Genomic DNA, 18,778 nt, shown 5'->3' with positions numbered 1-18,778 from the left:
TGCGTTGCATCGATTACTCGTATCTATATATATATATATATATATATATGGTAGATACAGATACATTTGTATAAGCGCGAGTCTGAATACCATGTAGCTTATCGTTTGGATCTGTCCTCGTTGACTGTCCTGTCCTCCCTGGTTCCGTTTGCATTGTCTAGGTTGGTCAAGCTTTGTAGCCATTCAAACCACGGATGCTTCGTTTGGTTTTTAGTAAAGCGCTTTTGAACTTCGATACACGATTCACGTCGTAGTCGCTGTTCTTGTGGAAATCGTCTTCTTCGTCCGAGTTGAAGATGCCAGTATCATCTTTGAGCACGATCGAAGAATTAAAACTGTTCGTTGCGCTAGTCTCACGTGCGTTGAACGCTTGGTCAAAACTCTTCACTGAGGGCGTATAGCTGCATGGTGTCTTTCCGAAATCTAACCCTTCAGCCGTGTGACGAGGACTATCGGAAGCGGCAGTAGCACCAGCAGGCATCACACCATACCTCGTGGAAGAAGTCCCCCTTCGGGTATTAGAGATGGCGCTAGCATAGACCTTATTGGCTTTATCTATGGCTGCTTGCTCATAATAGTTCTTGACTTTCTCGAATAAAGTGTCCTCCGCGGTATTTTTGACGGTGATTTCTTGGGTTGTAATCCGATCGGGGTTTGAACGTTCATCGTAACCGTCAATAAAATCATCTAAAAAGTCATTTGTGTAGCCCGAACGTGATATCGAAGGGCTCGTTGGTGTATCGGGAAGTTTTTTGTCTAAAAGCCTCGAATGGCTTCTACTCTTCGATTCACTATTGTTGATAAACTCAAATTCTTCCGTTACTATACTGTCTTTTGATGATGTTCTTGAACCCGTGGGGCTACTGGATAGATTGGTAGGAATATCTCCACCTTTATCTTGTATTGTAACCGGTCTGCTCTCGTTCCCATTCTTATGAATTGGAATGGTTTTATCGAGTGATACCATTTCATTCGTGTTGCCGCTTGCATTTTCCGTCTGGTTGCCGTGTTGTGGATATACAATGATGGTATTCCTGTTCACTGAATCAGTCTTAGTAGCAGATTCTTTTACAATATTATCAGGTGTTTTACTTTCATTGTTCTCGTGGTTGTTGTTGTTCTTGTAAATGCTATGGGCGTTCTTGTCTTGACTGAATTTAATGTCGTTTACAGGCGACTTCAAACCATTTGATTCTTGAGAAAATTGTTTATCCATATCCGACACCAGTTTCACTTGGCCATACAATTCTCTAGCCGTAAAGTCAATTGGTTTAGCGATATTTTTTTTCGATACCTCAACACTATCTTCATTAGGAACCAACTCCCCAGACGATGAACTGGTGTTGGTAGTAGAACTAAAGGCATGGGATCTTTCCGCATACGAAAGACCTAATGTAGTATCATTTGGAGCACTCTCCTCTGCATCTGTTTCAGATTCTTCTGTTATTATTGATATTTCATGATCGCCAACCGACCTAGATAAGGAATTAATTGATGGATTCTGTGTCTTCATCGGAATAGAAGGCCTTGGTACCACATACGCACCACCAGTAGGAGTATATAGCTCATCATAATTTTGACCAATTTGCATGGGCTGAGTTGCTAGCATAATCGAGTCTACTTGAGGTGGTCGAGCCCTTTCGTGACTGATATTTGATGAGTTTCCAATTGTTGTAGAATCCATAGCATCCGAAGTACCAGTGGTACCATTGGATTTTTGAGCATGTTCAACTGATTGGGTATCTTCATGGTTTGTGGCGTCCGTTGTTGAGGCAGTCGACCTTCGACTTATTGCTTTAATCGTGTTAACGGCTGAAGATCCACACGACAACCGTTTTTGTGCAGGTGTAGGGGCATCATCTTCCATTAGTGGTGAACTTGAATGTTCGCCCAACAAATTTAGTGGTGGCGGCCTTACCCTTGATAACGATATTTCACTTATAGAATGACGCATATTGTTACATTGTTTTAGTAGCTGTTGTTTGTTGGGCTTTACGTGGCTCAATTCCCTAAGTTCACTCCTCCTAGAATCTGATTGCGATAACGGAGGTGAAGGTCCACTACTGGCCATCCTCTCGTCAGTACTAATCACGATCCAATCGCAATCCCCGACTCTCTTTGTCAACTTTATTACCAAAGTATTATGAATTTTTCCTAAAAACATCTCGTATTTCCAAGATGAAATAAACCACTCTGAAACACCCATTTTAGATAATTTGACCGGGTAGACCTCTTCTTCCTCTTCTTTCTGTAGACCTTCGGTCAACGAATTCAAGAATGGATGTCCTAGAACCAACGTTCCGTCACCTCCCATATTATCTTCTAACATGGACAAGAATTCACTAAAGCCATGCTGCTTACATGATTCAATCCAAGTAGCAACCGCATACTGATTATTTGGATCTAATTCCTGGAGTGCTCTATTCAAATGCTGTTTTTCGTTCAACGTTTTAAAGTAGTTCGTGCTGAATTGCTTGTCAAGTTTGTATAGGTACCGTTTTGAAGATTTGGAAAATAGAGATTCAATAACTTTAAGTGGGTTCTCCTCAAATTTGTCCAAGAAAGAATTTTCTAGTTTGGAAAACGCATGATGTGAAGAATAAATCCTTGAGCTTGCCTTGGAGACCAACTTGATCAAGTGATTAAAATCATTGCGCATTTCATCATCAACAAGAAACTTGGGTACGGTTAAAGTTAGTGCACGCTGTGTCATTGGAGTGTATGGAGCAGGGGGGTATTGTTCCACATTGAAATTATCAATTAAGTAAAAGTCCTTGATCTTGCCTTTGTCAACCAATGATCTCAAATATGAAACAAAAAGATGGTACAATGCAGAACCTCTCGCGTAGTAAATTTTGTTGAGCGTTAAGACATCGAAACTTTCGCCTGAATCACTATCCATATATTCATCTATAGCATTACTCTTTGTGAAACAAACCTGGCCAGCCGTAAAAACCAAATCCATCTGTGTTGTCTTTTCTACCACAAGGTCGGTTTTACCGATTATAGTCACAAGGATTTCCAAAAACGAATAAGCAATGCAGGTGAAATCGCGGCTAGGTAACACCTGTGGTATGAAATTGTAGAAAGCAGTAACTGGAAAATAATACTTCTGTTCCAGCCTCTTGAAAGAAGAAAAGGATTCCCAAGGAACAATGCCCTGGGGCAACTCAGACCACATAATTCTTAGAGCCAGAATTAGTTTATTCCAACTGCTGCCAAAATGTTTCTCGATTTCAAGTTGCAGCCATTTTCCAGCCAACGAGCATCCATCCCACGGGAAAAAGGAGGCCAATATCCTTTTGGTTTCTTTAGTTTCTGAATGAGAATAATGTGATAGATTAGGTTTAAATATCTCCATAGCTGAACGTATCAAATCTGTATTGTTGCAGTTGTTTTTGGCCAATTGACTGTTCAACCTCTCCTTGAAATATGTAGCCAAGTGGTATATAACATACCTGGACGAAATGGGATTAATAGCACCCTTACGCTGAAAGATATTGAAATTGGGATCCCGCAAATCACGGCAATCCCCAGGGCCACGGAAAACGCTCACATTGTAAACGTAGTACCGGCCCACTAGTCTTTGAGTAACATCCATCTTGATAAGCTCTGAATGGATATCTGCAGCTGTGTACAGCTCCTTTTGAGCTATCCGCTGCGGAAGAGGCACTGCTCCAGGCTCCCAACTCGGCTTCTCCTGCGGCTTGCCCGACGCACCATTCCGTACAACCCTCTTTTGCTTGGGCTGCTTCACCACAACTGGAATATTGGTCTGCGGCCCCTCCGTTCCACTGTTATAATTCCCACTGTTATAATTCCCACCGCTATAATTCCCACCGTTACTACTGAACTGATACCTCTTCTCGTCGTCATTGCCCTTTCCATCACCGTTCTTCGAGGAATGCTTCCCATGGTTAATCTTCCGTCTAAGGGCCCTGAACATTCTCAGCACCACCTAACCTCTTGAAACTCAAATCAAAAATTACCCTCTAGGCCCTCGCAACCAGCTACGTCGACTGAACAATCCAATATCTCTCGTCCCAAAACTAGATATACGTGTTCTCGTTTAAACTGACCCTGCTATCTCTCCACTGTACTGCTTTCCCGCTAACAATAATCCTTGTAACAGTCTAAAGAAATCTAAAATTGACCGATTTTCTCTCTACTATATATCACTGCCTCCTTATACCAATCCTGTATATCCTTCTTTCGATGTAACAGATGATTTGGTGCTCTAGTATGACTCTCGTATTCGTGTGGGCTTTGAGTGAAAACCGCAACTCTCTATATATATTACCACCTAAAACCCTCACAGCGTTTTGCTGCTCTGAAATACTTTATATAATTCAGACCAATCTTCTATCTAACAATCTAAATCATACATATTATACATCACATCGCCATTGAATCGTTCTTCAAAGCCCAAATACCTCGAGTCGTTGATATTTTTACTCTGCGTATGCAAATGATGTTTTCCAAGAATTTCAATTGAAACTTACTCCTAGAATAAACTAACCAGTAGGGAATTCCCAAGTGAGTTGTCTGTGCGTGTCCCCCGCAATAATATGCCAATAGTGATGTGTCCATATTTCAACATTTTGCCCAGAAACTACACAGCATAAATAGATAGATAGATAGATATATATATATATGTGCGTGTGCGTGTTGCATGCTGCGTGCTGTGTACAACGTCAATAGCACTCCCGGTTTTATTCTTGGTTGTATATTTTCCCCTCTCTAAATAAGGCAACAGAGGCGGTAAAACGAGTACGGGGAATAAACCGTTTCGATGTTCTTGCAAGATTCTGATCGTATCTTAGATCCATAGTTTTGCAAGTCCCTGCTTGCTTCCATCTCATCGGTCGATCGAGATTACCGGAGAGTACGTAGGTGTCTTTATATATATAAAGGGTCGTGCGGGAGAAAGAACACGAATTGAGGTTATGCCATCCAGCAGCTAGTCCCAAATGGATGATACTTAGTCAGAGAGAAAGAGTGAATGAAACTTCAGCTTTGTATGGCCCTTATTCAGTTGTCAGCGCCAGCCGATGGAACTATTGCCGTGCTGCTGTCCTATGTTCTTGAAACGTTCTTCACTTTTTAGCGAAAGAATGGGGTCCTGATAGAACGACACCGGTAGCGAACGGTGGCAGGAAGAAGTATGTGCCGTGTCCGTACAAAAGGTAATGTGAAACATGGTACAGGTGTATTGCTTTTAGCTGAATGGGTGGGTGAAACGCAGAACAAATGCATTCTATTCTGAGGCTACATCTCCTGCGACAAATGCGTGCTGATAGAGAATATGTAGGAAGAATATTATCTAATTAATTGTCCTTTGATTACACATATACCCGATACAAGTGAAAAGGAAATGATGTATTCTTGTATAAGCAGGAAAAGTTGATTATGTATGTGTGTAATAATAGCATATAATCTGAATCGTAAAATAAGAGAAAAACGACAGTTCAGAATGGGGCTACGGCGGCTTACAAGGCTTGAAGGGAAATACGAGTCGATTTACAGGGGAAGAGGTTATGTCAATTTCTGTTTGTTAAAATTATTATGGTGATGATGTAGCCGTTGCAGAGTGCAAGGGTTCCTCGAGAAATGAGAAATGAGAAATGAAAAAAGAAACGGAAATTTTCTCGAGAATTTGGGATGCAATGAGATAGTTATACTAGTTCAAAAGCGGTGACTTGGTGGTGGTTAGAAGGACATCTATATACGAAAGAGCAGGTGTTTGGATATTAATAGCAATGGTGAGCTACGCAGGCAAGGTAGTGTTGGCTCCCATGGTGCGGGCAGGCGAGCTTCCTACCAGACTGCTTGCGCTGAAATATGGAGCGGATTTGGTCTGGGGTCCAGAGATCATCGATAAGAAGGTTATTCAGTGTGAACGTGAGGTCAATAAGGATCTCAATACGGTTGATTTTGTGGTCCCTTCTAGGGGTACTGGCAGACCGCCAACTATTGTGTTTAGAACGGCCCCAGAGCAGGAACAGGGAAAGTTGATCTTTCAGCTGGGTACAGCCGCGCCTTCACTGGCAGTAGAAGCAGCTAATAAGGTGATTCAGGATGTAGACGGTATTGACGTTAATGCGGGGTGTCCAAAACACTTTTCTATACATGCAGGAATGGGTGCTGCTTTGTTAAAGACCCCAGACAAGTTATGTAATATTTTGAAAGAGCTGGTGGAAAAGGTTGGGAAGCCCAATCAGAAGCCTATTAGTGTGAAAATTAGAATTCTAGATGACGAAGAGTCGACCTTGAGTCTAGTTACAAAGCTGTGCGCTACTGGTGTATCTAATTTGACTGTTCATTGCAGGACTACGCCGATGAGAAACAGAGAACATCCTATTAGAAATTACGTGCCAGGGATTTACAAGATATGTCAATCCAGTGGTGTTTCATTTATTATGAACGGCTCAATCAAAAACAAATTGCATTTCCTTGACCTAAGGAGCCAAATGGAGCTCCCAGAAAATGTTGGTGGAATGATAGCGGAGGCTGCGGAGGAGAATGCTACTGTTTTTTCCGAAGTTCCTCTTCCTTGGTACAAGGTTATCCCTGAATATCTTCAGTTAGCTCAGCAGTTCCAAAATCACCCCAGCAACACCAAATATATGTTAAATCGGATGGTTCCTGGTAAGTCTCCTTTTTATCAATATTTTGTACGCTGCAGGGGTCATTCAGACTTTAATTATGTTGCGCAACAACTTGGAGCAGACGGAAAATGCATTACCGATCCTTCGGATTATTTAGAACGCTGTAGAGCAGAAGATAAAAAGGTTAAACAAGGATCTAAATACCCTAAGGCTCAAGTTGTTTCAGTGAATACTAAAAGATCATCGGAGGGTCAACTTCCACAAGAATCCAAAAAGATAAAGACGGAATAAATTCGGGTGAACTTGAATAACTTGCATATATATATATCTAGTAAATATCAAGAGATATAAACCAATATCTAAATACCCAAATATGGAAAATTGCCAATTGAATTCCTGGATTTAATCGAATTGTTAAAGGTTAAATCGTAAGATGCTTGGCTAGAAACAAATTTAAATTGGAATGTGAAACAAAAGTGGATTAAAAAAATCAGCTTAATTTACAAAGAAATCGCAAAGCTCATTTGCAGCTACCTACCAAGCAGCTCCACCAACTAAAAAGGATCATTTTTTTAGGTACTAATTGAAAGTATATTAGTTAAATTTAAAAAATTGTTGTACTCTATCCAAGATGGTGGAAAATATCAATCAATCTTCGATAGGCCGATTGGCTACACTATTTTAGACTTTCCAATAAAACTTCCTTGTCTTTGGAGGACAATAGCTTCAATACCTCAGCCAAGCCTGCGATTGCATTACTATGATCACTTCTAATGGACTTCGCAAGATTTTGGGCAAATGATTCTGACTTCAAAGACTGCAGTTGTTTTTCTAAAACTTGGTAGTTGTTCTCGATCCAAATGGCGACATTCTGATCATCTTCTTGGTCCAAAGACGTTGGATACCAGGATCTCAACCTCGCAATTTTTTCCAACCTGGCTGCATGCGGTAGTGAAGAATCTAGTTTTCTGAGTAAATACTCTTCGTTTAGTCGTCTTCTTAATCTCCAGAAGAAGAAACGACGAGAATTAGACCATTCCAACTCCTTTCTAATGACACCCTTGGCCATCATACGACCAGATTTATCATGTAATCCAGCAAACTGAACAGTTATCTGTTGATAAATAGGTAATAAGTGCTTTTCACGGGCTGCCAATTGCTTTGCCAATTCCTGATGTTGCTCTGAGCTCAATGAAGAATCAGCAAGCTGATCCTTGAGGGACCTATATTGTTTATCCAACCTGGACATTGTGTTTAACAATTTCTCTCTACGATATTTAATCCCAACCATTCCTTCAGGTTCTAAAACACCAGCCCTGGACTCTACATCAGCATACATTTCCATTTGGTCACTGTTTATAGTAGGATCAACAACCACCCAAGAACCACCTCTCAATTCTCCAGTTGGAGGGATGTAAACAAATATTGGTTGTTTATAATCAACAAGGGCATCCACTATGAATGCGCCATATTTCAAAACTTCATTGTACATATCTCTTTGTCCACCTGAAAACCCCCTCCAGTTCGCTAGAATCATTAAAGGTAGCTGTTCACCGTGATTAAAATCATTAATGGCTTGTGCAGTTTTAAATGCAGAGTTCGGATACCAAACAGAGCCAGCCTCCTGCACTAACATTTCAATAGAGTCAGGATTAGCAGGATCTGCAGGAACTAAAGTTTCAAAAGTTCTTGTGTCAACAGATATGACACCTAGCGGAATGCCACCTAGTCGAGCCCTACCCACTACAACCCCTTTAGCCCAACCTGAAAGGGTTTCTTGGAATGATCCCTTATCAAACAAACCATATTCATAGCCGTTGTCAGAATTGCGACCCTCGATCATCCACCTGACATCATAAGGCTGCTGCAACGTTGGACTATATTCAACATCTCTGTCCCATTTATCATCGGATTCTAGGATTGGAACGGGCATATTACGCTTTGCTGGTACGTAGGATAGCCATTCCATGATCTTCCTAACACCAGCCAAGTCGTCCTGAGCTGTTAAATGCGAGACACCGTTGTTATACATGATTTGAGTACCACCCAACTGTAAATTAGACGAATAAACTTCCTTACCCAAAACTTTATTGATGGCAGGGGCACCAGTTAAAATAATCGGCTGGCCTTCAACTTGAATTGCCCTTTGGCCCAATCTAACCAAGTAAGCACCAATACCAACAGATCTACAGGTTACTAGAGTTAGGGTAAAAATATCCTTATATGCCTTGGAAGTGGCACCTGCGATCAAACCTGAGCCTCGCAAACATTCGACACCTAATCCATCTTCCGATCCAATGATAGCCTTAATTACAAATCTTGGTTCACCATGTTCAACAACACGTTCAGTAATTACAATGTTTTCCTTGCCCTGTCTCTTTAGCTCCTCCATAGTCTTTGAAGTTAAATATAAGTAATCAAAACCTTTAGCCGGATTGCCAGGTTCCACCCACGAAACTTGAAATAATGGGATTATTTCTTCAGCAATACCAATTCTGGCACCGGAATTGGCAGATAAATAAATTCTTGGAATACCACGTTTCCTAGCATACGCTGTCACCTTGTAAAAAAATTCGTCCTCTTGCGGACCGAAAGAACCAATCATATGGGTGATATCATTGGCAATTATGACAAATTGACGCCCATGTGGATATTCAGGCGTTTTTACAGTGACTTTAAAGGCAACCATTCCAATATTATTTGCACCAGGCTCCCTATCCACCTCTGTTAGTTCGCCATTTTCATCGAATATTAACTCGTTGGAAATGAAGAAGTCATCACTTAATGTAGTTTGGGGGGAATGTTGTTTCCATTGACTAACAGTAACCTGGCGGAATAACTCTGGGAAATCATAAACGTAAGTGGTCCCCATTAAATGGGCCTTGTATCGTTTCGGTTGTAACCATTCTTTAGCTGGATATGGGGTAGCTATTGGTCTCAAGTGCATCGACCCTGGTTTATCAAGGGACTTGAAAATCTGCTCTCCATGAGCGTTCTTCACCTCAGTATATAATTCAGTCTTAACCACATAACCTGATACATTGTTTATCAAAGCTCTTAATGGAACTGGTGTACCCGTCTGCGGATCCTTAATCATAATACGAATTTCTGCTGCTGCGACACGTAAACGCAATAACCTCTTACCGAACCGCTCCAAGAAACCACCAAAGGCAGCCTCGACATCATCAGGAGAAACATCGAAAACCGCAGAAAAGTTAATGAAGATATGGTTTAAGTCTGAATTTGAAGTATCGATTACCTCTAGATTATCCAGAATATCACTCATCAACCGGTTTGCTTCTGAAGTTAAATATTCCTGAATAGTGACGTTATCACGAATACGACCCGTTCTGATAATACCCCTAGTAAAGAACCGTTTATCAACTGGGGAGTTTTTTCCAATGGCCTCATAAACATGTATATTCCTATTTTCAGTAAAAATTGGTTTTATATTGAAATTCGACATTCTACCCAATTCTAATTGGAACGCTAAAGCGGGTTCGATGTGACGAATTTTTTTATCTTCAGCATAATCAGAACCTCTAAAGGTGTAGTACTTTGGGTAAGAACCATCCTTGTATCCGAATATATAAGTGATGCGGCGAATGGATGACGCAATTAAATCCTTTTTATTCACTTCCAATATCTCTACCAACCGCTTTAAAATCTCATCATCTGAGGAATAACCTTGTGTGGATGAAATAATAACGTTAATCACATTTGACAATGTTGGGTTAGGACCAGACCTATCTCGAGCAGGGCCCGATAAGTTGTTTTGGGCAGGTATAACACACAATGCACTTGCTAAACTAGCGTCAACATCGTCCAAGTGAGCTGCAGGGATTAAAAGACCAGTTCTCAAGGGTTGATTTTCATTTTCAGAAATATAGGATAGGTCAGAGATAGAAACTGCTCTTTGAATACCCAATTTGGAAGTTAGTTGTGGTTTTGAGGTAAAAGCTGCAGACGGTAACTGGAATTTCCATTCCACTATGGGACTATCAAAACTGTTGTGCTTTTTGATATCGCCAATCGTATAAACTCTATAAGCACGGCGAATGTAGACCTCCGCAGCCGCAGCGGCTAAAGACTTATCTTTATGGTTTAAGAATTGCGGCAACACATCAAATACAACATAGTTGGAATCTATTAAATCCTTCAAAACGTCAAGGTCTGGTTCTGCACGGGTGGGCTCCGAAGAACCATATGTGGGTTTTACCACCGAAGTCTTCAAAATATGCTCCAATTGTTCAGTTCTCTCTTTAACAGAGGGCAAGGAACCTTGTATTAAAATTTCCCTGGCTTGTAGTGCAACCTTGGCAGTGGACTTCGATTCCAAAGAAATTATGTGCTTCAATGGTCCTGAGAGAGCTGCAGCTACCTCAGAAGACAGTTTGCATAGCGGTTGGTAGTGTTTTAAAATTGCTAAAATCAAATTGTTTTTTGCAGAAACACGAGAATGAGATAAAACTGTCATTACAACTTTATCCAAGTCATTAATATGCTCATCACGTAATTTGAGTATAACATCCTCTTCACGCATGTTGGAACCTGAAAATAATTTTTCAACAGAATAATACTTTTCTAAGAAGCTTGCCAACACTGAATGTTCATGGGACTGTGATCCATCTCTATAACGCCTAGTAATGTCCATTAATGGCTCTATAACCTTTTCAAAGAGAGGATCTGAATTATATTCATTTAGAGAATTTGACAAAATTTTATCCAACTGTTTGGCGGGGAAAGCAGCAGAACGTTTGTGGTACCGTTCAACTAGTTGATCCACCTGATGATACAAAGTTGCAGGTAATCTCGAATGCAACGCAGATACCTGCATGTTCCATTCAGAATATGGCAACTCAGGATCTCTCAACACTTCTATTAATTTTTGTAATGAAGCATTCATAACCACTTGATTATCATAACCCTTCAAGACATTTTCCAATGTAGAGACTAATGATCTGAATTTATACGCAGGCTTTGTACCTTCGATTTTTGGAGCACCCAATGAAGGTAGCATACCTTCGAATGGAAGGGCATGTTTAACTTTGGATGGATCATCCAAAGTCAATATTGCTAGGATGTCCCCGGCAGAAATGGTAGAACCAGGTTGCTTTAAGAGTTGAACAATACCGCTTTCTTGGGCAAGTAACGGCATTTGCATCTTCATAACCTCAACTTCAGCATATGGCTGACCCAAATCAAGATGGTCGCCACTCTCCACAAGGAACTTTATCAATTTTCCCGGAGAATGGGTACGTAGTTGTGTTGGGTCATTTTCGGCCTCTAACAATGTAGTCTGTTGATCAATAGATAATCTTGTGGCTTCAACCTCCTCTTTCCAGTAAACAGTATGCGACTTACCGCCAATTGCAATTAATAGCCCTCCATCGGATAGCTTGCGAAGACCCACTTCACACTTAGAACCATTTATAAATAGTGTATATCGATCATCCGCCGATTTGGCGACACTAAATTTGTATCTTTTACCTTCGTGAATGAATTCGACAGGAAACATAGTATGTAGCATACTCTTGTTTGGAACCTGTCCTCTCTTCAAATAGGAGGAGTACTCTTGTAGTGCATTTTCTGAAACGAGGTGAGCTTTAGTTGCTGCACCACAAATTACCGCTAATGTTGGATCTGGCTTTTCGGCTGATATCTTTTGAGATATCAAATCATCCAGCCAACCAGTAGTGATAGCGTTATCCTCAAAATCTTCAGTTTCCAAAAGCTTAATCAAGTATTCGACAGTAGTCCTAAAGTCACCTCTAATAGATAACTCCTTTAAAGCGACAACCATATGTTTTCTCGAAGATTGTCTGTTTTCACCAAAAGCAAATATATGTCCAAATTGAGAGTCTGAGAAAGAGTGAATACCACCATTGCTACCAACGGAAAAGTAACCCCAAACATTGGAAGAAGAACGGAAATTTAACTCATGTAATGAACCACCAGAAGGTCTGAAGCCTTCATTGGGATCTTCGGAAGTTATACGGCAAGCAGTGCAGTGGCCCTTAGGGGTGGGCCTTCTTTGAGTTTGCAGCGATTCGATAGAAGAAAACTCAAAATCAACCTCCGTTGCTGTATGAGTATCAAGACCATAAAGCAGTCTAATGTCTCTAATTCTGTGTAGTGGTATACCCATTGCGATTTGTAATTGTGCTGCTGGTAAGTTAACGCCGCTGACCATCTCAGTCGTTGGATGCTCCACTTGTAGCCTTGGATTTAGTTCCAAGAAGTAAAACTTGTCATTCTCATGCGAATAAAGATATTCAACAGTACCAGCTGAAACATAACCCACTAATTTCCCTAATCTTATAGCTGCTTTCTCCATTTCAGTGAAAGTCTCAGGTTTAGCTACTGTAACTGGTGCTTCTTCAATAATCTTCTGATGACGCCTTTGAACGGAACAATCACGGCCAAACAAAGAAATATTTGTACCATATTGGTCAGCTAACAATTGAACTTCCAAATGCCGAGCTCTACCGGCAACCTTCATCACAAAAATTGGAGAACCAGGAACTTCATTAGTAGCTTGATCGTATAGAGAAAGAAAATCTTTTTCATGCTCTACTTTTCGGATACCTTTACCACCACCGCCCTCCGATGCTTTTATCATGACTGGGTAACCTATTTTTCTAGCCTTCATTAAACCGTCCTGTGGTGAAGAGCAACAGCCCTTTTGGTAAACATCGTCCGTAACAGAAACCAGCCCACTCTGTGGATCAATGAACACTTCATCAACACCGGTACCGGACCACGGAATACATGGTACTTTTGCGTTCTGCGCAACGATTGTGGAGGATATTTTATCACCAAGAGCCCTCATCGCACTCCCCGGAGGTCCAATGAACAGCACCTTTCTCTTTGAAAGTGCTAACTTTTCTGGAAGTAACGGGTTTTCGGAAGCATGCCCCCAACCGGCCCATACAGCATCTACATCTGCCCGCTCTGCAATGTCTACAATCAAATCGACATTCGCATAGTTGTTATTGTTGGTGCCTCCAGGAACCTCTACGTATTGATCAGCCATACGGATATACTCAGCATTGGCCTCCAAGTCCTCAGGAGTAGCCATCACCACGAATTGAATCATAGATCTATCGCCAAATGTTTCATATGCCCATTTCCTCACCGACCGGATCTCTTTCACAGCAGCAATACCATTGTTCGCAATCAGCACCTTCGATATAACAGTATGCCCACCATGGGATACCACAAAGTCCTTCAATGGCGAGTCTTCTGCCCGATCCACAGTGTGTAATCCAAGAAAGTGAGGCGCCAACTTCGCATGTTTGGCTGAATAATCCGTAAACTCGCCCTCTTTCTTTTGCAGAAGAGAGTTGTCTGACGATCCCTCCTCACTCATCTTTGTACTACTTCCACTAGCTGCGCTTATTGCTCTTGTTGTACCTCTATAATAATGACTACCTCGAACAAACGGTAACCGATAACTTTTCAACGGAAGGATATCTCCTAGTTTCAATAATGGCCAAGCAAGGCTGAAAAAAGCTTTCCGTCTAAAAAAGAACAAAAGTCTGGAACAAATATTGTTAGTCAAAACAGCTTATAGCCTTTCAAAAATAACCCTTATATATATGATATCCTGTTCAGTGGCTGGCTGGCGTTCCCACTATTACTAGATTCTCTTGCTTACCGCGTCCCGCTACTCTAATTCTCTTCCCGTATATTATTTGGCATCCAAATAATTCCCTCAACACTGAGATTCTGAAAAGAAAAACACAGACAACGACAAGACGTAACGATAGCGTCACGATGCAATAGCTATTAAATCAAAACTGAGAATCCTGCACGTCGCCGTATAGTATACCCAGGAACGAAAGATGGAAACAAAAGAGAAATCTTTCAAAACCCCCTTTTGACAATGCCGTTTTGTAAGAGAAAACTTGTAAAAGAAAATTCTTCAACTTGGTAATATCCACTAACCGCCTTTTCCTTTACTAAGCACTTCTTTCTTAGTTTGCTCTCTACTTCTCTTCTCATCGTCTCGAGCCAGAAGACTGGTTTCCTTATGAAATAGTGAAAACTGCCAACATCCATTTTCCATCACATGATCAAAATCGCCTCTTTCCTTTCACATGGAAAAATCAAACCACCCGGCTCCCGAGGGACCCAAAATAAAAACAACATCACCATCTCATCCCCATCGCCCTCACCAACACTCCCCATCCACCGATCCAAACATCTCATATATATTAGTTGAAAAGCCAAACATACACATACCTGAATAACCCAATGTCTTCTTGCACTGTTCTTGTTACGATGATCCCTACGGGTACACTAAGCACCGTAATAAAGACAAACTTGTAAAAGGGACCAAAAAAAAGATATAAAGTGCCAAAATATAGAAAATTAGGTACCAAACCCAATCGCAACGGACGAAACTCGTGATGTTAAAATCTTGATGTAGCACAGGAATCGTTCTTCTGGCTTATTTTGTAACGTTGCCGCGCAATTCTGGATATATCTATATTTATGCCTATCCTTATGATAATAACGGCACAGAACTGTATGTAATAATTATTGTAGCCTGTTCAAAAAAAACTTGGGGATAGGTAGCTACACATTAGATCCCTTCGAAAGAGGCTGTCTATTACAGAAGATGTTTTATATACGTTGGCAGAGCGCTGATTTAACCTTTAAAGCTATCAGAGATGGTGGTTTCTTTGTAATACAACTGGGAATTGTTGGATATACATTTAGTTTTGTTGTGCTGATGAGGCAGCACACGGACCCAGGCAGACTCAGCGGCTCCTGCCCGAGCCTGGCCGGGGCCTCTGGGCTGGGCGCCTTCTAGAAGTAGGCGCTGGAGGGGCCCCGGGGCGGGCAGAGGATAACGTTGGACGGGGCCGGCTGGACAAGGCGGCGACGACAATTGTTGGGTTGGTTGGATCGGCAGACATCACCGTGACGTAAGCTCCGCGGAAGTTTGTCTTCTTCGGAACCGGCGGCCCGGGTAACATCATGCCTCAGGGTGTGGGTGTTTGTGTCACGTGACACCTGTCACGTGACAGATCTTCGCATTTGGAAAATTCCAAAAAATTTTTCGTTGTGAAAAAAAGCCGAGAAGTGTTATATAGCATATAATTGCAACATAGTGTGGAAAGGATATTATACATATAAATTTGTAAAGAGGAAAGAGGAATCTTGGAGTGTTGGTGTCAATTCGAAAGGCTTGTAGCAGGAATAGGGCATAATAATAAATAAGAGATTTTGGTCTTGTGGAAGAAAGAGGATCGAAAGTTGAAAAAAAAGGCATTCATTGAGTCGAAAAAAAAAAGCGACATCTCATACATCTGAATCAGAAAGTAGAAACAGATAGAGAGAGGCACACATCGACAGGTAAGAAAGTGAATACAGAAAATAAAAGGGATCAGGAAGGAATATGTCATTTTTATTTGGTAAGAAAAAAAACGAGGTGCAGGTGGAGGAGGACGGGAGTCGGTTACAAGATACTTTAGGGTTTGATCCCAATCAAGTAACAAATGTTGCTAATATCATCGGGACGCCTGGGGTGTTAGATGTGTCTAGATTGCATCCATTGGCCGGGTTGGAACGGGGGGTTGAGTACCTGGATTTGGAAGATGAGAAGCTGTCAAATATGGAGGGATCTCAGGGATTGATTCCTTCCAGGGGGTGGACAGATGACTTGTGTTACGGGACCGGGGCGGTGTACTTGACGGGACTTGGGTTGGGAGGCACGTATGGGTTCTTGGAGGGGCTGAAGAATATTCCTCCCAAGTCACCAGGGAAGTTGCAGTTGAACACAGTGTTGAATCATGTCACGAGGAGGGGGCCATTTTTAGGAAATAACGCGGGGGTGCTAGCGTTGGTGTATAACTTGGTGAATTCTACGATTGCTTCATTTCGTGGCAAACATGACACTGTGGGCTCTATGACGGCAGGTGCACTGTCAGGTGCCATTTTTAAGTCATCTAAGGGGTTGAAACCAATGGGGTACGCGTCAGGGACGATGATGTTGGCTGCTGCGGGGTGGAGCAGTGTTAAGTCTCTTCTGTAGATGTAATTGGGGGAGATTTGGGTGGGGACTACGGGCCTGCAGTGTACACAAATAAATAGGGAGGATTGGTGTTGTGAGTAGACTGCGGTGTGTCGTCCTGTATGTGTTAGCCGCTGTTTCTGGCGGTGCCATACCAGGAGGTTCCTGTACTGATAGAATTCCTGCTTTATTATATCTATCATTATTTTCTGATGACTCTAGTGTATTTGTACATACCTTTTTTTAAACTCACATAGATATCGTTTCGAAAATATACATATCTGCTATTTGTAAGTGTAGTACTTTAGTTTAAATGACTTTACTTAGTGACGATTTCAATACTTTTCTGAACAATGAAGGCCCTTGGACTTTCTTGAAATCGTCTCCGATGAATTTGATGTATGTGTCTTCATCTTCAAATGGATACTCTATGGCATTGAATACGTCGTCTTCCTGAGGAACACCGTTGAATAATGTGCGGTCTGGAGTTCTGGAACTCACTAATCTCCTCCTGTGGAAGACGCCTTTGGTTGAAAGATCAATTAAACGTTCTTTTACATCTTCATGTTTGACGCCTTGATCTAGTAAAACTGCGACGACACCAGCAGTAATTGGGGCAGACATAGAAGTCCCGTTCAATACACGTACCGTGTTGTAAGGACTATTGGATAAAGATGATACAGCAACACCGGGGGCAAATATATCCACACACTTACCATAGTTAGAGAAAGATGCAATTATATCTGAACGATCATCAAACGCGCCAACCGTTATGGCCGTTTTGACTTTGGCGGGGCTGTACCAACAAGCCCTTTCTTTGGAATTACCTGCAGCAACAACAAAAACTAGGCCCTCTTCAATGGCCGCCTCCACCGCACTATCCAATGCACTGTGTCCAAAACTTAAACCTCCAAGACTCATGTTAGCAACACATTTCTTACCACTTTGTTGGCAGTGTTTTACAGCAAACTCTACACCAGCAATAATATTCGATGTGCTGCCTCTGCCATCGACAGTCATTACCTTCACTTCGTATATAGTAGCTTTCTTAGCAGCTCCATAGGTTTTAGAACCAACCAACCCCGCCACATGTGTACCATGTCCATTCAAATCCCCAGGACCCTCGTTGGTTGTGTCTATACCAAACACAGCGCGACCTTCAAACTCAGGATGGGATTTATGAATACCGCTGTCTAAAATGTACACGTTCACAGTTTCTCCCAAGTGTTCCGCATCGTAATAATAGTTAAATTCGTAATCTTTACTTCCGCTCGTGTCAAAAGGTAAACCAGATCTCCTGCAATTCCTAGCCAAGTGTCTAGGAGCGCCTGATTGCATCGCAATAGTAATATCCGGGTCACTCACTGGTGGATTACCTCCATTATCATCAGGCTTGTTCTCATCCCTGTCTCCCCGGTCGCCATCATCACCTCCATCACCATCGCCATCACCTCCATCTATGGGTTCGACATCCCCGCCATCTCCGCCATCGTTGGGAGCAGGGTTGTTTTCTTCTGGCTTATCATCTTCTGGCTTTCCCTCATCATTTTCAGAACCGTCTTCACCGTCGCCATCGCCATCATCGCCTGGTTTTTCTTCTGAACCATCATCTCCCCCTTCAGCATCCGGTTGCTTACCGCTCTCGTCTCCCTCGCCATCACTGGATTCATCACCATCGTTCGCTTCATCTTCCGCCTCGCCATCACCCTCACCTTCATCATCTTGATCCTCCTCTTCTTCAATTCCGTTGCCAGGCTCAGTTTCAGTGCCAGGCTTTATCACTGCTTCAGTTCCATTACGATTTACATGACCCGCATCGCCTCTGTCCGGATTGTTATAACTGTCGTCCAATAGGTTATACTCTTCATTAAGAGAAATATGGGATATCCACTTGTTTTCCGTCAACGTCTCCACAATGAACGGTGGAATGTCTACCGTGATGGCCTCAAATTTACCAAATGAAAACCTTTGCTTTATCCTAGAATCAAGTATTTGTTTTAGTGTACGATTACCAACTCCGACGTCTAACAACTTATTCAAAGTCTTGGGCGTCTTTAAGGTGATAACATATTCCTCTGCATGAATAGAGTTAGATAGTAGTGAAATGGTTAAGAGCCAAATAAGGGTCCTCTTGTATATCATCGCT

The 18,778-nt window shown here is 41.8% G+C and overlaps 5 protein-coding genes across 5 annotated transcripts; 2 read left to right on the top strand and 3 right to left on the bottom strand.

The window, feature by feature from the left end:
- Positions 1–166: 166 nt before the first annotated feature.
- On the bottom strand, positions 167–3,946 carry Ecym_2109 (DUF1708 domain-containing protein; the record flags this gene model as incomplete). Its single annotated transcript, XM_003644631.1, has 1 exon — positions 167–3,946. The coding sequence occupies one exon, from the start codon at positions 3,944–3,946 to the stop codon at positions 167–169; it is 3,780 nt and encodes a 1,259-aa protein (XP_003644679.1).
- Positions 3,947–5,759: 1,813 nt separating this feature from the next.
- Positions 5,760–6,899, top strand: SMM1 (tRNA-dihydrouridine(20) synthase (NAD(+)); the record flags this gene model as incomplete). Its single annotated transcript, XM_003644630.1, has 1 exon — positions 5,760–6,899. One exon carries the CDS (start codon positions 5,760–5,762, stop codon positions 6,897–6,899), a length of 1,140 nt encoding a protein of 379 aa, XP_003644678.1.
- Positions 6,900–7,284: 385 nt separating this feature from the next.
- On the bottom strand, positions 7,285–13,980 carry ACC1 (acetyl-CoA carboxylase ACC1; the record flags this gene model as incomplete). Its single annotated transcript, XM_003644629.1, has 1 exon — positions 7,285–13,980. The coding sequence occupies one exon, from the start codon at positions 13,978–13,980 to the stop codon at positions 7,285–7,287; it is 6,696 nt and encodes a 2,231-aa protein (XP_003644677.1).
- A 2,037-nt stretch (positions 13,981–16,017) lies between these two features.
- On the top strand, positions 16,018–16,653 carry TIM23 (protein transporter TIM23; the record flags this gene model as incomplete). Its single annotated transcript, XM_003644628.1, has 1 exon — positions 16,018–16,653. One exon carries the CDS (start codon positions 16,018–16,020, stop codon positions 16,651–16,653), a length of 636 nt encoding a protein of 211 aa, XP_003644676.1.
- A 288-nt stretch (positions 16,654–16,941) lies between these two features.
- On the bottom strand, positions 16,942–18,774 carry RRT12 (Rrt12p; the record flags this gene model as incomplete). Its single annotated transcript, XM_003644627.1, has 1 exon — positions 16,942–18,774. One exon carries the CDS (start codon positions 18,772–18,774, stop codon positions 16,942–16,944), a length of 1,833 nt encoding a protein of 610 aa, XP_003644675.1.
- Positions 18,775–18,778: the final 4 nt, after the last annotated feature.

The sequence above is a fragment of the Eremothecium cymbalariae genome, chromosome 2 (assembly GCF_000235365.1).
Source record: "Eremothecium cymbalariae DBVPG#7215 chromosome 2, complete sequence".
NCBI classification, from domain to species: domain Eukaryota; kingdom Fungi; phylum Ascomycota; class Saccharomycetes; order Saccharomycetales; family Saccharomycetaceae; genus Eremothecium; species Eremothecium cymbalariae.
This window is presented reverse-complemented; position numbering and strand designations above follow the sequence as displayed.